We start from the raw sequence: 20,081 nt of genomic DNA on the forward strand, positions 1-20,081 counted from the left end.
CAGATGACTATTGCAAGTTTGAGTGTTCTTGATGATACAGTCAGGACTCAGATATATTCTAGCATTGCCACAGTTGTCACACAGTTACAGGAGATATCTTAAGATAGATGTGGTAGATACATGTTACGATCTCATGGTCTTGTTTCGACAGGTGCATCCTCTAGCACAAGAGCTGATGATCTATATGAGATGGCAGATCTACCATCGCCACTAGAGGTTTCAGCCATATTAGATATGGATCCATTGCATCATATGTCATCTTATTTAGTATCCGATCTTCTTGGAGCATATCAAGCATTGTCGATGGTCACAAGGATTCCTCTTCGTGACATTGGTGGACACATCAGCTATATTTTGTCACACACAGTAGAAGCACAACCCTCAGAGGGACAGGAGGATATCCTTGCACATTCTACAACACCTGCTCCTATAGAGGGCCATACAACTCCTGTCCCCATAGCTCCTATCCCCATAGTAGTCCCCACACGTACTTGGGATTCTGTAGCACCTACTCCTGCTCCACAGCCTGGCCTTAGAGCACCTAGATTCCATGATTCAGAGATCACTCTATCACTACATGACTCAAATATCAGTCAGATTAGCAGAGCATTACATTATGCTATGGTAAATATTGTAAATATATATATGTTTATATTTATATGTTACTATAAAATTTACACATACATATTCTTGAGTGATTCAATTTAACTTGTGTGTACATGTACATGTGTGTTCTATAGGGTCTTAGTGATAGTCTGTTGCCTTTTGGAGATCTTCAGACCCCGATAGATCCTCCATGACATGAGTCACAAGTATCTTATGTATTTTTTATTATATATTTTATTTTATATATATATATATGTATGTATGTATGTATGTATGTATGTATGTATGTATGTATATGTATATGTATTTTTTATTATATATTTCTTTCATTTGACATGCAGGATGCAAATCCAGGTCATAGAGCCTTTTGGGATCAAGGATCGGGAGGGGGATGTGATTGATGTTAGTTTACACATACATGTCTATTTCATTGATGTTGCCAGGGTATTTTATATATATACATATACATGTCATTTCAGATACTTTTATATCTAGAGATGTATGTTATATCTCAGATACATGTGTTATTTTATAGATACTTTTATATGGATATATCTATGTTATTTTAGATACATGTCTTATTTCAAATACTTTTTTATGGATGTACATGTTATTTTAGATACATTTGATGCATGCATGTGGCATTTTAGAGATATTTGATGTCGTATTTTGGAGACATTTTATATGGCATTTTGGATACATTTGACCCATGTATGTATACATTATTTCATAGATGTGTTATTTTATGTATAGATGTACATATTATGTTCATATTGAATGTATACATATGTTTCCAATATTTAATCAATAAATTTAATGCATGTATTTAAGAATATAACTCAAGAGTATTAGAACTTAATGTCTTATGTATATACACATGTTAAATTGATCTTTTAATGTCTTAATGTTTTATGTTTGTGTACATGTGTTATTCATGTTTATGTATATGTGTTATTCAGATTGATATATATATTTCAATAAATTTAATACATAAATTCAATATATATTTGGAAATAAATTTAATACATAAATTCAATATATTTATGTATATTTTATTCCATAGATGTATGTAACTATGTTCATGTGTTAAATGTACAGACATATATGTTTTCAATATTTATATAAATATTTATATGTTATTATTTTTAATGCTTTAATCTAAGTATAATTAACTATATTAAATAATGACATGTCTTAAGGGCAACATATACATGTGCATGTGTAACATATAAAGAGTATAACATAGAATATAACATATACATGTAAGAACATATAACTTAGAATTTATAAATCTAGAATATAACATAGAATATAACATAAATACATTTATTAACAATCATATGTACCTTGAAAATATAAACAATGTATATAAATTTATCCAAAACATGTGTCTAATTTCACATATCCAAGATAAATGATCCAATATATACAAATTTATAAAACAAATATTTTGTTAACGTTAAATGTGAAAGTATAATCTAGCTATATAGACATAGCTGAACTAAAGCTCCACAATAAGTACATAGGTAAACTAGAGCTCCACAAATAATGTATTGTTAGGATCCTCTCTAGTTTTTATTATCTATAGAAGTTTTTCATGTTCTTCAATAGACAGTTTCCACTTTTGATTTCCATGACGTCCTCTTCTTTGTATTGCTTCAAATTGTAACTTTGTTGCTATAACATGGTTACTGTAATGTAAAACTTTGTCTCCAAGCTTGTATTCAATAAATTCAATGCCATTATCAGTTAACCTTGTGTCTTGATAATATGTTCCTTCAATAACAACTGATCCAATTGGATATGATTCTCCATCAGCATCTATAGTTCCTTTTAGCAACTTGTGTTTTGCTTTTGTGCATCTTAAAAGATAATACTCCACATTTTTCACATTATCTAGTAAGGCTTGAATTGCAAAAATATCTCCTACATGTATATAAAAATATAGATAAATATAAATTAATTTTAAAATGAATATGCATGTATATTAATTTATATATATGTGTACTATAATATACACACACAAACTTGCCATAACTAAATTAGAAATGTGCTCATAATTAGCTGAATATATAGGATCATGAATGTCAATGTCAATGTTAGCATCTTCAAAAGGAGGCTTTCTAACTATCTCTTTCAAATCCCAATGTGAAACATATCCATTCACAATATTTTCAAATGCACTTACTAGATTGTCCTTAATGCAGTCATCACAAAAACATGTTTTCTCTCTTACTTTAATTACTGGAGGTTTATGAAATTGTAGTCATCACTTGATGCAAACTTCTAATACCAAGGATCGTTTGACAATTGTAAGGATTAGATCGATCTATATCTGTTACAAATACATTAAAAATAATTGTCATATTTCAAAATATTTATATCTAATATAAAACTGAACAATTTGAAAAATACATTTAAAAATAAATATAACTTAGAACTCACCTTTCACTTCCCAAAAGTAACGCTTATTGTATTCAGTATCTCGAGTAGCAAAATGAACTTTGCACCATTCAACAATTTGATTTGCACTCTCTATCCTATTCCTTGTATGCACATACAATATGCATATATATATATATATATAATTTAAAACTATATATGCTACTAGTATTAAACATGCACATTATATGCATATACTTACCTACAAGTTCATGTTGTCAAAGCGCACGCTTTATACATGCTCCTGCTCCATCATGCTCCCCTTTTCCATGTCCACTTTCAAAGAAATTCCATAAAAACCTAACATTGGTTCTAGCATGTTGCATTGCTAACCAATTAAATGCGATTTGAATTGTCCAGTGAACATGAAACATCATAAGTATCTACAATGATCTGTGTACATGTATCAAATTGAAATAGGCACATGTGTATAAATAAATATAAGTTAAAATAAAGTTAAATAAATGTGTAAGTTTGTGTATACTAACTTGCACATCCATTAGACCAAATCCAGTGCTCTAAAACATTTATTCCATGATTTCTGAGATCTTCATAGAACATTGCAAAACAATGAGCCACATAACTTCTATCATGAACTCTATCATCACTAATATAGAAATGAACCTCTTTGATGATGATGCATTCATTTTCATCCAACCTTTCTATCTGATGCACCTCAAATTGTGCATGTCTATAGGTCACTTGCACAAATATTGCAACTTGTTTAGAATAATAATATTGCCCTTGAAGCTCTGTTTGAGGTGTAAATGTATAATTCTCAGAAAAACCTACAACTGAAAGTATACAACCGAATGGAAAACAATTTTTGGAATCACGAAACTGTTTAGCTTGCCATCATGCACCATGACAATGTTGGATATGTGGATATATCAATGGATGAAACTTGGTCATAAACTCATCATAACACAATTCACTCTCCTTCAATACAATTTTTCTAAATTCATCTCCTGTTATTTTGGTATGTCTCATACTCATATCTCATCCATGAGACTGGTGTGGATTCATTAATATTCTCAATTTGCATTTCAGAAAATTTGCGTAAATCTCCACAATCTTCACACTGATTTTTGATGCATTGCACTTTGAACTCATTTGAATCTTTTAATTTAACACATAATATGAACTTCACAAATTGTGTTGTACTGCTAGGGATGACCAAATTAGGATCAAGTGCTGCAATAACCTTTGTATATGATTGCAAGTGTAGATCAAATTCAACATGATTTCGACAGTAAGAAGTTTCACGCATCTTATTTATGCGTAGAAAGGAAGGACGCAAACTCTAAAACATTCTCTAACATATTTTGCCATTTGAAAATTATTTCTTGAATGTTTGAAATAATTCACTTTGAGTTATATCTATGAAATGTTTTGGATGTTCAATTTTGGCCCCTGTCTCTTGATCTTTAATTTGTATAGTATCATGCCTATTGGAAGAAACACGAGAATGTGTGGTCCAAAATTCAATAACTTGTCTTTTCACATCTTCAAAAAATTTGTCTTTTCGAGGAACTCTACAAATATTCACTTAGTTATTATCAATGTTATCATCTAGCATATTTCTCCTCTTGATGTATCTCTGAATAGTTCTTCTGGATATATGTAGTACATCAGAAATTGCATGTACCTATTTTCTATGTGTCAATTTTCTACTAGATATAGTGGTCATCAATGCTCTATGTGTATTACTCAAATCACCTCCTCAAGTTGTGTTGTCAATTTTGTTATAAGCATTTTGCAAGTTTTCAACTATTGTTTTATTAATATTATGTGCATAATTTTTCCTATTATCAACACCCAACAATTCTAAAAGAGGTCTCATATCTTTTCTCCTATATAACTTGACAAATAATTGTGCCTGTCCAAATATACTTTTATCTTTAAAATATTCATCCCACATGTTTTGACAATGCTTTCTAATAGTGTTATCATTTATCAAATCTTTAGATGGAATTTGGTTAAAAAGTAGTTCCTCGTCCAAATCCATCAAATTTGTTATGCCTTCTAATTTGTTTCTATTAGTAGAACTGCCTATTTCTTCCTCTTCATTATTCTCATTCTCTTCATGAATCTCATCTTGTTCATGAATTTCAGTAGGTTGGTTTTGGTTACGTTTAGTATGACCTTTCATTTTGTCATCTCTTTTCCTATCATATTTCTTTGATATTTTCCTTTTACTGCCCATTGAATACTTTTATCTATAGTAAAAAAATTTTAAAAAAATTTGAATACTAAATACCAGTTAATGCTTCAATTTAGAATACATAAAAATAAAAATAAGTAGACGGGAAAAAACACTTTACAAATATTTGATCCTTTGCGATTCTGAGGATTTCTGTGAAATAATTATTGAAAATGACTTCAAAAATTGTTGTCTTCCGAAAATGATCTTCTATTTTTCGTTATTTTTTATATTTATTAAAATAAAAAAAACAGAAATGTTGTTTGTTACATGAAACGGTTTGAGATTAAGTTATTTTATACTTGAAACCGTCAAACTAACCACTAGAAGTTAGTTGGGCCAATAGGGGTTCCAGCCAAAACAGTTTTGGCCAAAACAGTTTCAGCCATAAGTGTTTCGGTCAGAACTACCTATGTGGCATCCTAAGTGGCAGCTACACAAGCAAAAAATAAGAACTTTTGCAAACTTCTCACTTTGAAGGCCAATTGGACTTACGAAATTGAAATTTTTTTAAAACCTAAAAATATAGTTTTGTAAGTCTCGGAGTCAAGATCACGATCATATAACTTCTTTATTGTTTTGATTATGGATAATATATTATAATTTGAAAATATTTCAAGTAGGTATTTTAAGATTCAGAAAGTTCTCTATTCAAAAATAAGAAAAAAATAGTAAATCATGTCCAAAAATTATTATTTTTTAATGCTGCACTAGAGGAGAGAGTCTTCTTCAAGAATATGTAATTTGTTTTTAAAAAATATGTATATTTGATAGGAAAAGTTTGATGGGAGAAAAAAACTGTCAATTTTTTATAACTTTGACTTTGACCAGTTATAACTTGAAAAATATTAGACAAATTTCAATTTTTCTTTTTTGATGCACTAGGTATACATGTCGACTCTAACATATTCAAAAAGAAGACCAAAATATGAAAATTTGCATATATTTGTTTGACGGGAAAAAAACTCTATATTTTTAGCATTTAAAAAAAATTAAAAAATAGACTTAAAAATTTTTTTTAAAAAAGAGATAAAATTTTCACTCAATTTAAAAAAAAAAAATTACAGACATAAACTTCATCTAATTTTACACATTTCATTAGTTTACATCATCTTCAAATTCTAAGCACAAATGCCACTTTTATGTCATTAAAGTTGAAAACTTTAAATTCTGATATCACTTCTCTTTTATAAAAGGTGACACAAATTTGTACTTTTACCCATAACAAATTGAAACAACAATTAGTACATTCATTTGCTATGAAGGATTTGGAGGCAATAAAACAAATTCTTGGTATGAAAGTTTGAAGGGAGGAAAAACAAGAAATTGACTCTATCTTAGGCTAATTATATTGAGAAAGTGTTGCAACATTTCTCTATGGAGAATGCCAAAGTTGTTAACACACCTTTATCTAGTTATTTGAAATTGATTAAGGAGATATGTCCAAAGACACATGAGGAGGATGATAAAATTTTCAATGCACCTTATGCTTTAGTTGTAGGAAGTTTGATGTATGCTATGGTATGTATTATGCTAGATATTGCACATATAGTGGGATTTGTTAGCAAGTATATGAGTGTCCATGGGATTAAGCATTGGAATGGAGTCAAATGAAATCTTAGATATTTGAGAGGAACATCTAGTAAGTGTTTACATTTTGGGTGATCCTTTCCGATCCCCCAAAATTCGATCCTTTACAATTCTGAGGATTTCTATGAAATAATTACTGAAAATTGTCGTCTTCCAAAAATGCTCTTCTATTTTTTGTTATTTTCTATATTTATTAAAATAAAGAAAACACAAATGTTGTTTGTTACATGAAATAGTTTGAGATTAAGTTATTTTATACTTGAAACCATCAAACTAACCGCTAGCAGTTAGTTGGGCCGATAGGGGTTTCGGCCGGAATAGTTTCAGCCATAAGTGTTTCAGTCGGAACTACCTATGTGGCATCCTAGGTGGTAGCTACACAAGCAAAAAATAAGAACTTCTGCAAACTTCTCACTTTGAAGGCCAATTTGACCTACAAAATTGAAGTTTTTTTTAAAACTAAAAATATAGTTTTGTAAGTCTCGGAGTCAAGATTATGATCATATAATTTTTTTATTGTTTTGATTATGGATAATATGTTATAATTTGAAAATATTACAAGTAGGTATTTTAAGATTCAGGAAGATCTCTATTCAAAAATAAGAAAAAAATAGTAAATCATGTCCAAAAATTATTATTTTTTAATGCTGCACTAGAGGAGAGAGTCTTCTTCAAGAATATATGATTTGTTTTAAAAAAATATGTAGATTTGATAGGAAAAGTTTGACGGGAGAAAAAAACTGTCAATTTCTAATAACTTTGACTTTGACCAGTTATAACTTGAAAAATATTAGCCAAATTTCAATTTTTCTTTTTTGATGCACTAGGTATACATGTCGACTCTAACATATTCGAAAAGAAGACCAAATATGAAAATTTGCATATATTTGTTTGACGGGAACAAAACTCTATATTTTTAGCATTTAAAAAAAAATTTAAAATAGACTTAAATTTTTTTTTTTTTTTTAAAGATAAAATTTTCACTCAATTTTTTAAAAATAAATTATAGACATAAACTTCATCTAATTTTACACATTTCATTAGTTTACATCATCTTCAAATTCTAAGCACAAATGCCACTTTTATGTCGTTAAAGTTGAAAACTTTAAATTTTGATATCACTTCTCCTTTATAAAAGGTGACACAAATTTGTGCTTTTACCCATAACAAATTAAAACAACAATTAGTACATTCATTTGCTATGAAGGATTTGGAGGCAATAAAAAAAAATTTTGGTATAAAAGTTCGAAGAGAGGAAAAACAAGAAATTGACTCTATCTTAGGCTAATTATATTGAGAAGGTGTTGCAACATTTCTCTATGAAGAATGCCAAAGTTGTTAACACACCTTTATCTAGTTATTTGAAATTGATTAAGGAGATATGTCCAAAGACACATGAAGAGGACGATAAAATTTTCAATGTACCTTATGCTTTAGTTGTAAGAAGTATGATGTATGCTATGGTATGTATTATGCTAGATATTGCACATATAGTGGGATTTGTTAGCAAGTATATGAGTGTCCATGGGATTAAGCATTGGAATGGAGTCAAATGAAATCTTAGATATTTGAGAGGAACATCTAGTAAGTGTTTACATTTTGGGGGATCTATTGCTGATTTACGGGGTTGTGTTGACTCAAATTTGGTAGGGGATCTTGATTCCAAGCGTAGTACTACAGAATATGTATTTATTGTTGGTGGGAGAACAATGAGTTGGGTTTCTCAGTTACAGAAAGTGGATGCTTTATCCATTACATAGACAAAGTATGTTATTGCTACAGAGATAGCTAAGGAGATGATATGGCTTCAATTCTTCATGGAAGAATTGAGACATCCATAGAGGGATAATTATCTATATATAGATAGTTAGGGTGTCATTCATCTTCCCAAGAATTTTGCTCTGTATTCAAAAAACACATATAGTTGTGGTGTCATTTCATTCGGCCATTTTTGGATGATGGACAATTAAAGATGGACAAGATACATATAGTTGATAATCTACTAGATATGTTTACAAAGGTACTACAAGGGAGGAGCTAAAACCCTCCTCAGTTTGGTTGGTCTTCTAGACTGAAGAGAGTGAAAGAACAACTATGTCCAACGTGGTTTGATCTAGTAGGAGCCTCATGTGATAACAATATTGTTACAAGGCCAATCTTCAATTGGGAGGCGGTTTAATGTGGAGCCTGATTAGTCCCCATGTAGGAGGTGGTTTAATGTGGAGCCTGATCAGTCCCCATGTGGGAGATTGTTGATATGTGGAGAGTGATTTGGGAAGTACTGTACACTTTTAATAAATTCTTTGGTTGACTCATCAAGGATTTTTGAGTTGATTCATCAACCATTTCCCAAGGTTGACTCATCAAGGTTTTTTTAAGTTGAGTTATCAAAATTATTTAGCCCTAATTTTGTAAGCAGCAAAAGCTTGTATAAAATGGTTTATGGTTAGGGATTTTGTTAAGTGTGTGAGGTGATAGTAGCTTCTTGTCGTAGTATTGAGCTCAGTCATCAGAGATTTTTGAGTTGATTCGTCAATCATTTCCCAAGGTGGCTCGTTAAGGGTTTTTTTAGGTTAACTTATCAAAATTATCTAGCCCTAATTTTGTAAGCGGCAAAAACTTGTATAAAATGGCTTAGGGTTAGGGGTTTTGTTATGTGTGTGAGGTGATAGTAGTTTCTTGTGATGGTATTGAGTTGTAAGGTATTACAAATTGTAATCAATAGATAATAAAAATATTGCACTTGTTTGGTGGATGTAGCCTAGGGATTGGGTGAACCACATTAAATCTTCGTGTCTTGTGTTCTTTTTTGTGTGTTTTATTATGTTGTGATATTGATTATATTTGCATGTAATTGTTATTTCTATCTCATTAAATCCTAACATAAAGTAGTTAATCAATAATTTAAGAATATTATTTGTCTTTCTCATGAAAGTGATAGGGCATTTTGTCATCCCAAAAGACATCACCAACCACTCAAATAATCCCTCTTTCAAATTGAAGGCATTTTTTCAAACACGTGCATGATCAAATAGTATTTTTTTTAAAAATAGACTTCAAAACAATTTTAGTGATAAACCACACATTTGGTCTAGAAGATCATCAATTCTACAATGACAATGATTTTGTTTAAAGCCTAACTATCAATACATAGCCTCCATGTTTCATCTTGCATCTTAGCTAAACAATTGGACTTCAAAAGGGTTGTTGCTTTGGTGTTTTTGATTAAAAGAAGTAATAAAACAAGGATGTTGTCTCTTACACAACCACACCTCATACGCGTCAATACAAATTAACACACTAATAATAAAAGTGTTGGCTAGTACAAGGATAGACCATAAATGTCATACTATTAGAAGAGCTACTAGTCCACTTGAGGGGTGGTTAAACAACTTGCCCACAACATAGGGAAGATGAGAGGCTCTAGAATGATTTTTCCTACATCACAAACCCACTATCTTGGCTATACTATCACTAGGATCACCGCCATAGGGGCTATTTAAAATGTTGCCAGCGCAAGGGACAAAGTGTTGAGAAAGTTGTACATCATCAACCAAACACTGGAGGAGGGGCGCGACATACAAAGAAAGGTTCCCATGCCCAGAGGGGGTTACACTAGCAAAAAAAAAGGTTAAATATTCATAGGGATTGTAGAGGTCAAATTTGCAATAAAAGTATCATCTAGATTTGTTGGAAAATCTTCATCAAGTGATGAGTCATCATCAACCTGTGATGCATCTTGAAAGGAAGAAAGCCTTTACATCGCACAAGAGAACAATGTGCTACTTTAGTATTATTGTTACATGTGACTATATTTGTCTTTGTCATATAATTAATCACACATAAGATCCACTCTGAGCAATCAAATGTCTACATTATTCGACACTAGTTAAGAAGGCAAATTTTGAAGGACTTACCTTAGGAATTTGATACTTTCAATCACCCATTTGACAATAAAATTGCTTGGTCTTGACTCACATATAACATTATATTGATATATGCATGTTTACCCAAACATCAGAACACATGCATCCTAAATTTTATATTGGTCTTTGTTTGAATAAGATTAGCATCAATGAAGGTTTTCTTACTTGTATATCTCACCCTTGACTCACCAATCCCATGGAATATGACTATGGGCTAGGGCTAGTCTTCAAATTCAATCTTGTAATATGACTTCTAGCATGAAGTACAAAGCTTTGTATTTCACCCACATTTGTGAACGAAATAAGCATACACTAACTTCCACTATGAAGTATGGAGTCTCGTACTTCACCCATATCTATAAATGAAATAAGCACTCTTCATCTTATCAATGCATACAATTTGTAGTGTCAACAATGGCATAAGGGTCTACTTCAAAAATCCCTTCTCCATCTTTTTGTTCAAAGGGGTTTGTAGGCAACACTTCATGTGTTTTCTTCATCAATGTTATAACCACCCTACAATCCGTTCTACTATGCCTAAAACTTTTGTATATTTCACACCACATACTTGTTTCCTTATGTGTTTATCTTGCCTTCATGTTCCATGCTGATGATTGAGAAGAGGGTTTACTAGTGGCTTGTTTTCCTTTAAACTTGTTGCTACTTTCACCATTGAGTTTGTTATTTGCAAAGTGATCCCTCTTCCACCTTTGCTTGAAATTTTCCTCAACTTTTATGGTAAATATATATATATATAAATTTCCAAGCATTTCTACATTTAGGAAGGGTGTCTCTTGTTTGAATATATCTATACAGAAAACTACTACATTTCAAAACTTGATGTTTCTTTGAATCTCAGATGCCTAGTTTTGCCAATAAAGCATGGAACTAGGTCTTTCTTTGTTGAAGCAATTTCCGCTGCACATATTAATCATCATGTGCCTTCAGAAACATTCCCCATGTTAAATTATCACCTTTATCTATTTCTTCGTCTCCACCTATTGCAAAATTATTCTTTGATGTAAGTTCTCCTTCCCATGATTGCTTAAGCAGCAAGGAATATTTTGGTGGCTGCCTACACTCTACTAGCAAAGGAGGTAAGCATCTCACAACATTGCACAACTTTGCATTTGGGTTGATTAGAAAACTGTTCACGTGCCATTCAAAAAAACTCCTCAACAAAGGGAAGCCCAAGGCATTATTGATAAACACCGTGTGTTTGATATGTGTCCTCTTTGCAGATTCTATGGAGGACATGTACTCAGGAAAGGGCTTTGTTAGGAACATTTCGTCTTATGTGCCAGGAAATTGGATCCTAAGGTAGTAGTACAACACAAACAAAGCACTTCCATAGAGTTAGTGCCTAGCAGAGCATTGGTTGTGTAGGAAAGGGAGCTTGTCATCTGCAAGATGAGACTTGATCATGAAGGAACTGTTGGTCAGATAGATGCTAGTGGATTAACACACCATAACAGGTCCCTCTTTTGGAATCAAGGAAGTTTAAATTCACATACATTGAGGCCTATCAGTTTCAAAGATCTCATTTGGAAATAAATGTTTTCAATTTGTATCTCTAATTGGGTTTTTGACACTTAGACAAAGCCCAACTGTAAATGCCCGGTTCATGAAACCCACCTCTAAGTTACATCACATAATTGATAAGTCAAATTCTAGTCTACCACCAGCAAACAAGAAGGGCACTAGCTAGACTCAAAGGAAGAAGGTAACTCCACTGAAAGCAAAAGCTTGGCTGTCAGTGAAACTGTAAGCTGAAACTAAATTTAAATTTATAACAATTACCATGATTTCCAAATAACTTATTTGCAATAGGAGGGAAAATAATTAATTGAGGTGAAAAAACAACTTTCTTGTCTCCTAAACCTTTTCTAGCAAATCGCTGAGAACGTGTAGGAAGTTCAACTGGTAGATTTTGTTGTGCTGTGTTCTCAGCAATTGCCCTGCATCTTAGTTTGTGGCCTAACCAACAGCAGAAAGGCAGGCTGATGATAGCTTCAACACTCTTGCCAATCATTCCTAAACTCACTTTTGCTAAATATGACACGAAAAGTATATTTCTTGCACTCCTGTAGTACAGACCTGATTAATTTTACTACATATGTTACCTTCCACAAACCATGATTGATCTTCTTTTCATTGTATCACCTCCTAGAGGCTAGAATTTAAACATACCGTTATAATGTTAGATAATTTCTGACACATCTTGGATGTGCAAAGCTTACACCATGCTGCAATTGATCTTCCTTTTGTTGTATTATCTCCTAGAATTTCATGATGCTATTATAATATTAGATAGTTTCTGACACATCCTGCATGTGCAAAGCTCACACCATCGGGGCATATCATCTTTCCGATTTGATGTCCTGAATATTTTGAGGATCATACAATAAAAAAAAAATGTCCTAGACAGAAGAATGGAATGTCATGAGAAACAACTTGCTCAGTCCACTCAGAAGGAGGAGCCAATATTAATTCCATTTCCAATCATAAAATGTCAATTAAATAGAAAACCTAGACCCTACTAAGCAAAAAGTGCTGGTTTAGATTCAGCTTACAAAGCTAGACAGATAAAACCTGCATCCAGCTGTGCAACTGGTAGTGATTCCAAGTAATAAAAATAAAATTCATTAGCTACTGCCTTTTATGAAGTACATCCTTTCTTCAAGCCAAGATGACTCACTGCAAAATCCTTCCCAAGTGGAGTTATAGGGTCCAGTGTTGTTTTAGCACTTTGAGCTTAGGCAATAGAAAACAGAGAACAATGCTACAAACGTGGTGCTCCTAAAATTGTGAATACTTTACAAATGAATACAGAAGATCATGTAATATATATCCATGACAACTTCTGCTTAACGTACATATGATGAGACAAACATGTAGTCCCCAACATAGTACAATCAAGCTCTCCCTCATGTTTGATATTTCCCAGAAAAATATGGCATTACTAGATTTCTGCAAAATATATGCACAGAAATAACCAAAGAAAGTATTTCCACTGTATTGTCAGTTAAAAACGAGGGGTTGACGACAGTTCATTTGAGCACCTTCGCATTGTGAATAATCAACGAGGGCGAAGACCACTGTTTGAGTTGGCCAAATCATGGCACACCATCTGAGCACCTTTCCCTCGAGTACTAAAAGATTTCAGAGCCTCTCTCGTAGCAGTGGCTGATTAATATTATCTGTATTACAGAGAAGTGTATTTCACAATGTTATATTTGTGTATTGTAGAAATCTGACCTCTGAAAACAGTTTACACAATAAGAAGAAAAGCTTGCAAGAGTCTCCCCGAGCCCTATTTCACATGGTATAAAAGTCTTAAAAGAAAGCAACATGTGGATCTACAAGATTTTGTATTACCTGCAACATCTTGATGTCTTGACATTTCAGCTTTTGCCTTGCGAACTTTCTCCTTGACTTCATCAATAACCAAGCGGGTCAAAAGAAGACCAGAAACTAAAGCTGCAATCATGAGCATGATAAAGACATTGTTCCATCCTCCAGAAGAAATAAAGCCTGTCAAAAGGGGTCCCAATGCGGCCCCAACAGAACCCGTACCATCAATTATAGCAGTGACAGTTGCCAGAGCTCTGGAATTACCCCTGAGTGAGCTGTGAGTACCAAGGTCAGCCGAAACGGCTGTTGTAATGAGAGCATAAGGTCCATTCACAAACAACCCAGCAATCATCATTAATGCAATATTCACTGGCATTGAAATACTCCCATAAGCCCGATAACAATAGAGAGCAGGAATTGCACAGTACATGAAACTAGCTGCAGTAATGGCCCGAGCATCAAGCCTATCTGAAATATGGCCAGCAAGGATTCCACCCACTACTCCTCCAAGATCAAATAATGTCGAAAAGTTTCCAGCTGACTTTACAGAAACATATGTACCTCCAATAGCTGAAGTATTAAACAAGAATAAGAACAGATCAGTAAGATTGCAAATAATTGTTATGATAATGGTTAATTGTAATGCTAAAGTTGTTCAGAGATAGATATCTAGTCATACATGGTCCATCAAAGGGAAAGTTTGACCTTGTAATCTAATTTTAAGTTGATAAGAGTCTTGGAGCTCAAATGTTAGCCCGTGCTTATAAGAAAGTGCAGAGTCAATGGATACACACCCTAGGATTACCCCTACTAATAGGGGAATCACCTCCACCCAGAAAACAGTGAAGTTTTACAGTCTCAACATCATATACATGGTAAGGGGATTCGCCCCACCTGATTTGGGTACTGGCAGAGAGTAGGGGAGAACAGTGCCAAGAGACAACGTGAGGGCCCTGGGACTCAATGATGAGCAGAAGCTGGAATATACAAATACTGAGGGGGCGGCATGTGAGAATTACAGGTAGGAAGCAACAAGGGGAGAGAGGAGATCGGAAAAATTGTAGTTGCACAAATCTAAAACTGGGAGTTGCAAACAATTTTAGTAAGCCTGGCATATGCAGGGCAAGTTATTGTACCAAACTAATGGCTGTACAGATAGAGTATAGGAGAAGCTTAGTGACTCAAATTCATCTGAGCATCAAAATGTCACATACATGACAAAAGGGTTTGCCCTCTGATTGGAGTATTGTCAAATAGGAGGGGAGAACAACACCAAGAGAGAGTGTGATGGTCCTGGATCTTGATGGAAAACAGAAGCTGGAATATGCTAATACTCAAGGGTAGGCATACGAGAACTATGGGAAGGGAACAAGAAGGGAAAGTGGGGATCGCTTCAGAGAAACTGAAATAGGAAAGATATAAAACTGGGAGTTACATGCAATTTTAGCAAGCTTGACATATGAAGGCAAGTTATTCTACATAAAAGGTGGCTGCACGGATAAGGTCCACAAAAGTTTAAGCACAAGAATTCATCTGTGTATCAAACATCGCTAATACTAGACGCTCCACATTTTAAACAGTTAGCAGGTCTCTGATGATTTCCTGCTTGAATGATTCCCTCATGCAACGATGAGGTATAATCCTCCATGTCACCAAGATGGCCTAGTCTTTAGCTACATGATATGCCTCTTCCCTATTACAGAGTACATACCCTGCTGGAGAATTCAGCCACTGAATTGTTTATGCTACAAGCTCTTAGCTAACTGATTTTAACCATTAAAAGAGGAAATAATCTTTCAACTCTGGAAATCTGAGAAAAAGAAGTACCGTTTACCTGTATGGCTTATGTAAAATGGCAACCAGTATAGAAATGTGTAGGCTACAAGCTTTGAAAAAAATAGACAGAGTGCAAATGAAGCCACTCCAGGTATCATCCACGCTTCAATGAATCCAACTGCACGAGAATCAGCCGAAGCATCCCCATTTGATACAGTTGAGGCAACCCTATTAGATTCATGCAAAATTGTCCCATGCGGATGATCTAAAACTTTGCATTCTTCACCAGTATCAAAACCTTCGCCAACCCCAGTGACCTTTTCATCTGAGGATAGCCCTGCTTCCTCATCTCTTGTAGATTGCAGATTTTCATTCTCCTTTGCCTCATACGGAGAATCATACCCAACATCCTTAGGATTGACAACCAAGAACATGAATACTATAATGCCTGCAAATGCAATTACAGCCCCTGGAAGAACAAATGACCACCCCCACCCATACTGTAAAACACTAGTTGCAATCAGGGAACCGCAGATATTTCCAACAGAAGTATGGGCATTCCATATACCCATTATTAAACCCCTTTTCCGTTTTCCAAACCAATTTCCAACAACTGCAACAACAGAAGGCCATCCAGTGGCCTGAAATAGCCCGGCCACCATTTGCATCACTAGAAAGAAGTAAAAATTGTGTATATTCCACCAATACCCCATACCAAAGAGGGCCACAAAGATGCCACTGCCCACCATTCCAATTGTTAAAAATACACGGAGATCCATCCGGTCACCTATATGTCCTGAAAAGTACATGCCCAAAGAATATACAGAAAGAAATGCCACATCAATTTCTCCAAGCAACGCTGTTCCACCCTTTTCATTGAAGGGTGCCCATCCTGTACTTGAATGGGTCTTATTATGGTTTCTCGTAAATACCCAATTTTCAAGCCATGAAAAGCCCGGATCACTACTCGGGGTATTGACAATGTTTATGCTGCTGTCTGGATCCAATACACTCTTCACTATGCTACTAGGCTTGCGAGAAGCGTGATAACTTGCATATGCTATGAAGGTTATAATAAGTACAGAAGTTCTGTATGTGCGACGGCTAAAATCCTTTCCGCTTAGCCTTCTAATAAGCTCAACACCGGGCGGAGGCCTCCTAGGTCTTTCCTTCCTTTCTGAACCCATGGCTAAGCTAAAAATATTCCCAAATTCTTTTTATGCAGAGAAATTGTGTAAGAAAAGAGGACACAGAGTATCAAGAAAATCAAACGTAAAATCGTCCGCCTGAGAGAATATTATAAAGACTACCTTCGCACCGCTAGAAGAGAAATCGGCGATGGAAAATTAAGATCGCCACGGATAAAATTGAATGAGGAACACGCTTTTCTGTGCATCTCAAATCCTAAACAGAGGCCGTTCCCTCAATTCACTTTCTCCAAAACTTATGTCAAAACCCACATCTCTATTAAAATTTTCAATTTGATACATCTTTACGCTTCTCAGCAGCACAAACATTATCGGAACCTGGCTAAACATCTAACAAATCCCCAAAATAATCTAACAAATCCCCAAAATCTCACCCCGACATAAAAAATAATATAGAATCAAAGTCCGCTGCAATCTCTACTATTTTCCAAAATCCCTCAAATTTACCCACAACGATCTCAAATCACCAGAACTTCAGCCAAATATATTACACCATGTTCACAATCTTTCCACTTTCCACATCAAAACAGATCAATCACTAATATTCCAAAACAGAGTCCACCAATATGGTTGACAAAAGAAGAGCTTTCAGCAGTTGAACAACCACACCAAAAAAATTAGGCCCAAGAACCAAATTTCTCAATAAGGAACACGTTAAGAATCTCCACTTATCTCATCCGGGCCTCTTTTAAAAAGCTATGCAGAAGAGTGTATTGAACAGTCTTTCCTTCACGGACACGATGCAGAGCTCTTTTTCTTTTCTTCCCCTACAAGCCCAATCAGTTGCATCCAAATAAATCCGTATCTTCTAAAACCAATCCCTATCCTTTTCAGAAAACAGAAAAAATCACTCAGCAATCAAGAGCCATAGCTCCTTTTCCTACAAGCCCAATCAAATGCATCCAAATAAGCCCGTAACTTCCAAAACCAATCAGTTTCCAATTGAAAAACTAACAAAACTAAAATTTTCACAGCGATGCATTCACGGCACACTTTCAGATTATTCTAACACCCCCAAGAAAAGAATTGAAACATGGCAAATGCGCGAATTTAATGCAGTTTAAAGTGCGAGGAAAGAGAAATTCAGTCAAAGTTCAGAGAGCGTACAGATTGAAATGCAGAAAATACGCAAGCAATCTCTCGGCGGCGAATGGCAAAGACAATTGGGTCGCCTGCAAGAGGTATATCTGATATATTCCGTTTCATTCATGGCCACCCGCCTGTTATTTGTAACGCTCACTACTCATGAGCGGCATGCGGCATTCCATTCCATTTCTGCGGGCCTCCATGAGGGCATCTCCAGTATATTCCATGAGTATATTACATCTGCCGGGCCCCCCATTCTTTATCCTATTTTCTCCGCCTGGAAATTTATGGGTGGTTTCTGCTGCCTGCCCCCCAAACTAGTGGTTTTTCTCTCATATTGTCACTACTCTCTTTCGGCCTACATAGAGCGCTATGAGAATATGCCCTTAGCATAATCGTATATGCCTTTGTCAAAAGATTCAGCCTCCCACAGGATTGAGAGATCCGGTTAACGGAGCATCTGGGCTTTTCCGTTCCAACGGGATTTTGTGTCTTTGGAAGCGTGACACTAGGCCAGATTGGGTCTTTGATTATTCTCTTAAATAATGGCGGCTCTTCAATTCTTGTCTCCCTAATTGTTAGGGATTCGCTATTGGGCATTATTTGCATGTATGGTTCATTAGGGGTAATCATAGTCATTGTTCCATACTCTCACTATCCTTTTCTTTTTACATTTAAAGATGAAGAGATCTTTTATAGGAGGTATCTAATTGTATATTGCAAAGTGTCTTTTAGGATAGCTTGAACTTATATTTGAGTTGGTCTAATGGACTCGTTGGTCTAATGGTCCAAAAGTTATGAGAGGTGTCAAGTTAAAATCATATAGGGGTGTTAGATTCTATTTTGATTGTAGTGAATGACTTGTTTACATTTGTTTGGGATTTTTATTGGGGGATTAAATGTAAATATGGTTCAATCAAGAGTAATAATAATAATAATTAATTGTATTCAAGAGTGTGACTACTTTTTTTTACATATAAAGATAATGAGATTTTTCGTAGTTTTGATATGTAGGAGGCACCTACTTGTATTTGAGTCGAAAGAGATCTCACAAGTTAAAATTCTATATGCGTTTTAAACGATGCATTCTTGGTTGTATGAGACAACTTGTAATATATGGGACTCAAACTTACTCTCAATGTGCAAGAGGCACCTAATTGTACTTCAAATACTAGGTCTACGTACTTGGCTTAAGAAAGAGTTTGAACTTGTGCATGAGTTGGTCTGATGGTGGAGAACCTATCCTTTTTTAATTGTAGAGATGGCTTGTAGTATATGTGATTCCCTCATACTCTTAATGTGCAAGAGACCATTTCAAGAGTTTGAACTCGTTCTTTGAGTTGACCTAATAGTGGAGAACTTGTGTTCTTTAAAGAGATCATAGTTTTAAATCTTACACGTGATCAAATTATCTTGTTTTGTACCACCTAGCCATTAGATATCAAACAAAAGTAGATTTTAAGCATGATTTAATTTTTCTTAGGGAAATCAAATAGTTCATAATCAAACATAACATTTAGAGTGGGAGATTATTATTGGGAGATTAAATGCAATTATTATTATTCAAGGGAGGCAAAATGAGAATAAATTTAAAATAACATGATGAGATAAATGGAATTTTTTTATATTTATGTCAGTGGAATGATTCATTTGTGTTGCGTAATTTTTTTTCTTTCTAATTTAACTTTGAGAAGAATCTTTTCATATGTTTTTTGGTATATTATAAATTGAGTATATTCATGTTATGGAACTTAGTCCATGTCAATATCACTTTAGTCTTTTTAGATTTGATTGTGCACATTTTTAACATCAAATCTAAAACACCCTTGAAATGATATTAGTACGTTTAATTGATTTTGAGTTTAAAATTTATTGTTTAGTCATATGTTG

General features: G+C 34.1%; 1 protein-coding gene across 3 annotated transcripts; it reads right to left on the reverse strand.

Annotated features, from left to right (window-relative positions):
• Nucleotides 1–13,243: 13,243 nt before the first annotated feature.
• LOC149532540 (putative glycerol-3-phosphate transporter 1) lies at nucleotides 13,244–18,524 on the reverse strand. Of its 3 annotated transcripts, none has more exons than XM_089807755.1 (4): nucleotides 18,213–18,524; nucleotides 15,956–17,872; nucleotides 14,146–14,691; nucleotides 13,244–13,967 (listed from the first exon to the last, which is right to left on the reverse strand). In XM_089807755.1, the coding sequence occupies exons 2-4, from the start codon at nucleotides 17,082–17,084 to the stop codon at nucleotides 13,930–13,932; spliced, it is 1,713 nt and encodes a 570-aa protein (XP_089663881.1). In that variant the 5' UTR covers nucleotides 17,085–17,872; nucleotides 18,213–18,524; the 3' UTR covers nucleotides 13,244–13,929. The 3 variants fall into 3 exon arrangements, with proteins under 3 accessions (XP_089663881.1, XP_089663880.1, XP_089663879.1); XM_089807754.1 differs by having other exon boundaries at nucleotides 15,956–17,926; XM_089807753.1 differs by having other exon boundaries at nucleotides 15,956–17,985; nucleotides 18,213–18,394.
• Nucleotides 18,525–20,081: the final 1,557 nt, after the last annotated feature.

The sequence above is a fragment of the Cupressus sempervirens genome, chromosome 10 (assembly GCF_028749045.1).
Source record: "Cupressus sempervirens isolate cs-2001-9-10 chromosome 10, ASM2874904v1, whole genome shotgun sequence".
NCBI classification, from domain to species: Eukaryota; Viridiplantae; Streptophyta; class Pinopsida; order Cupressales; family Cupressaceae; genus Cupressus; species Cupressus sempervirens.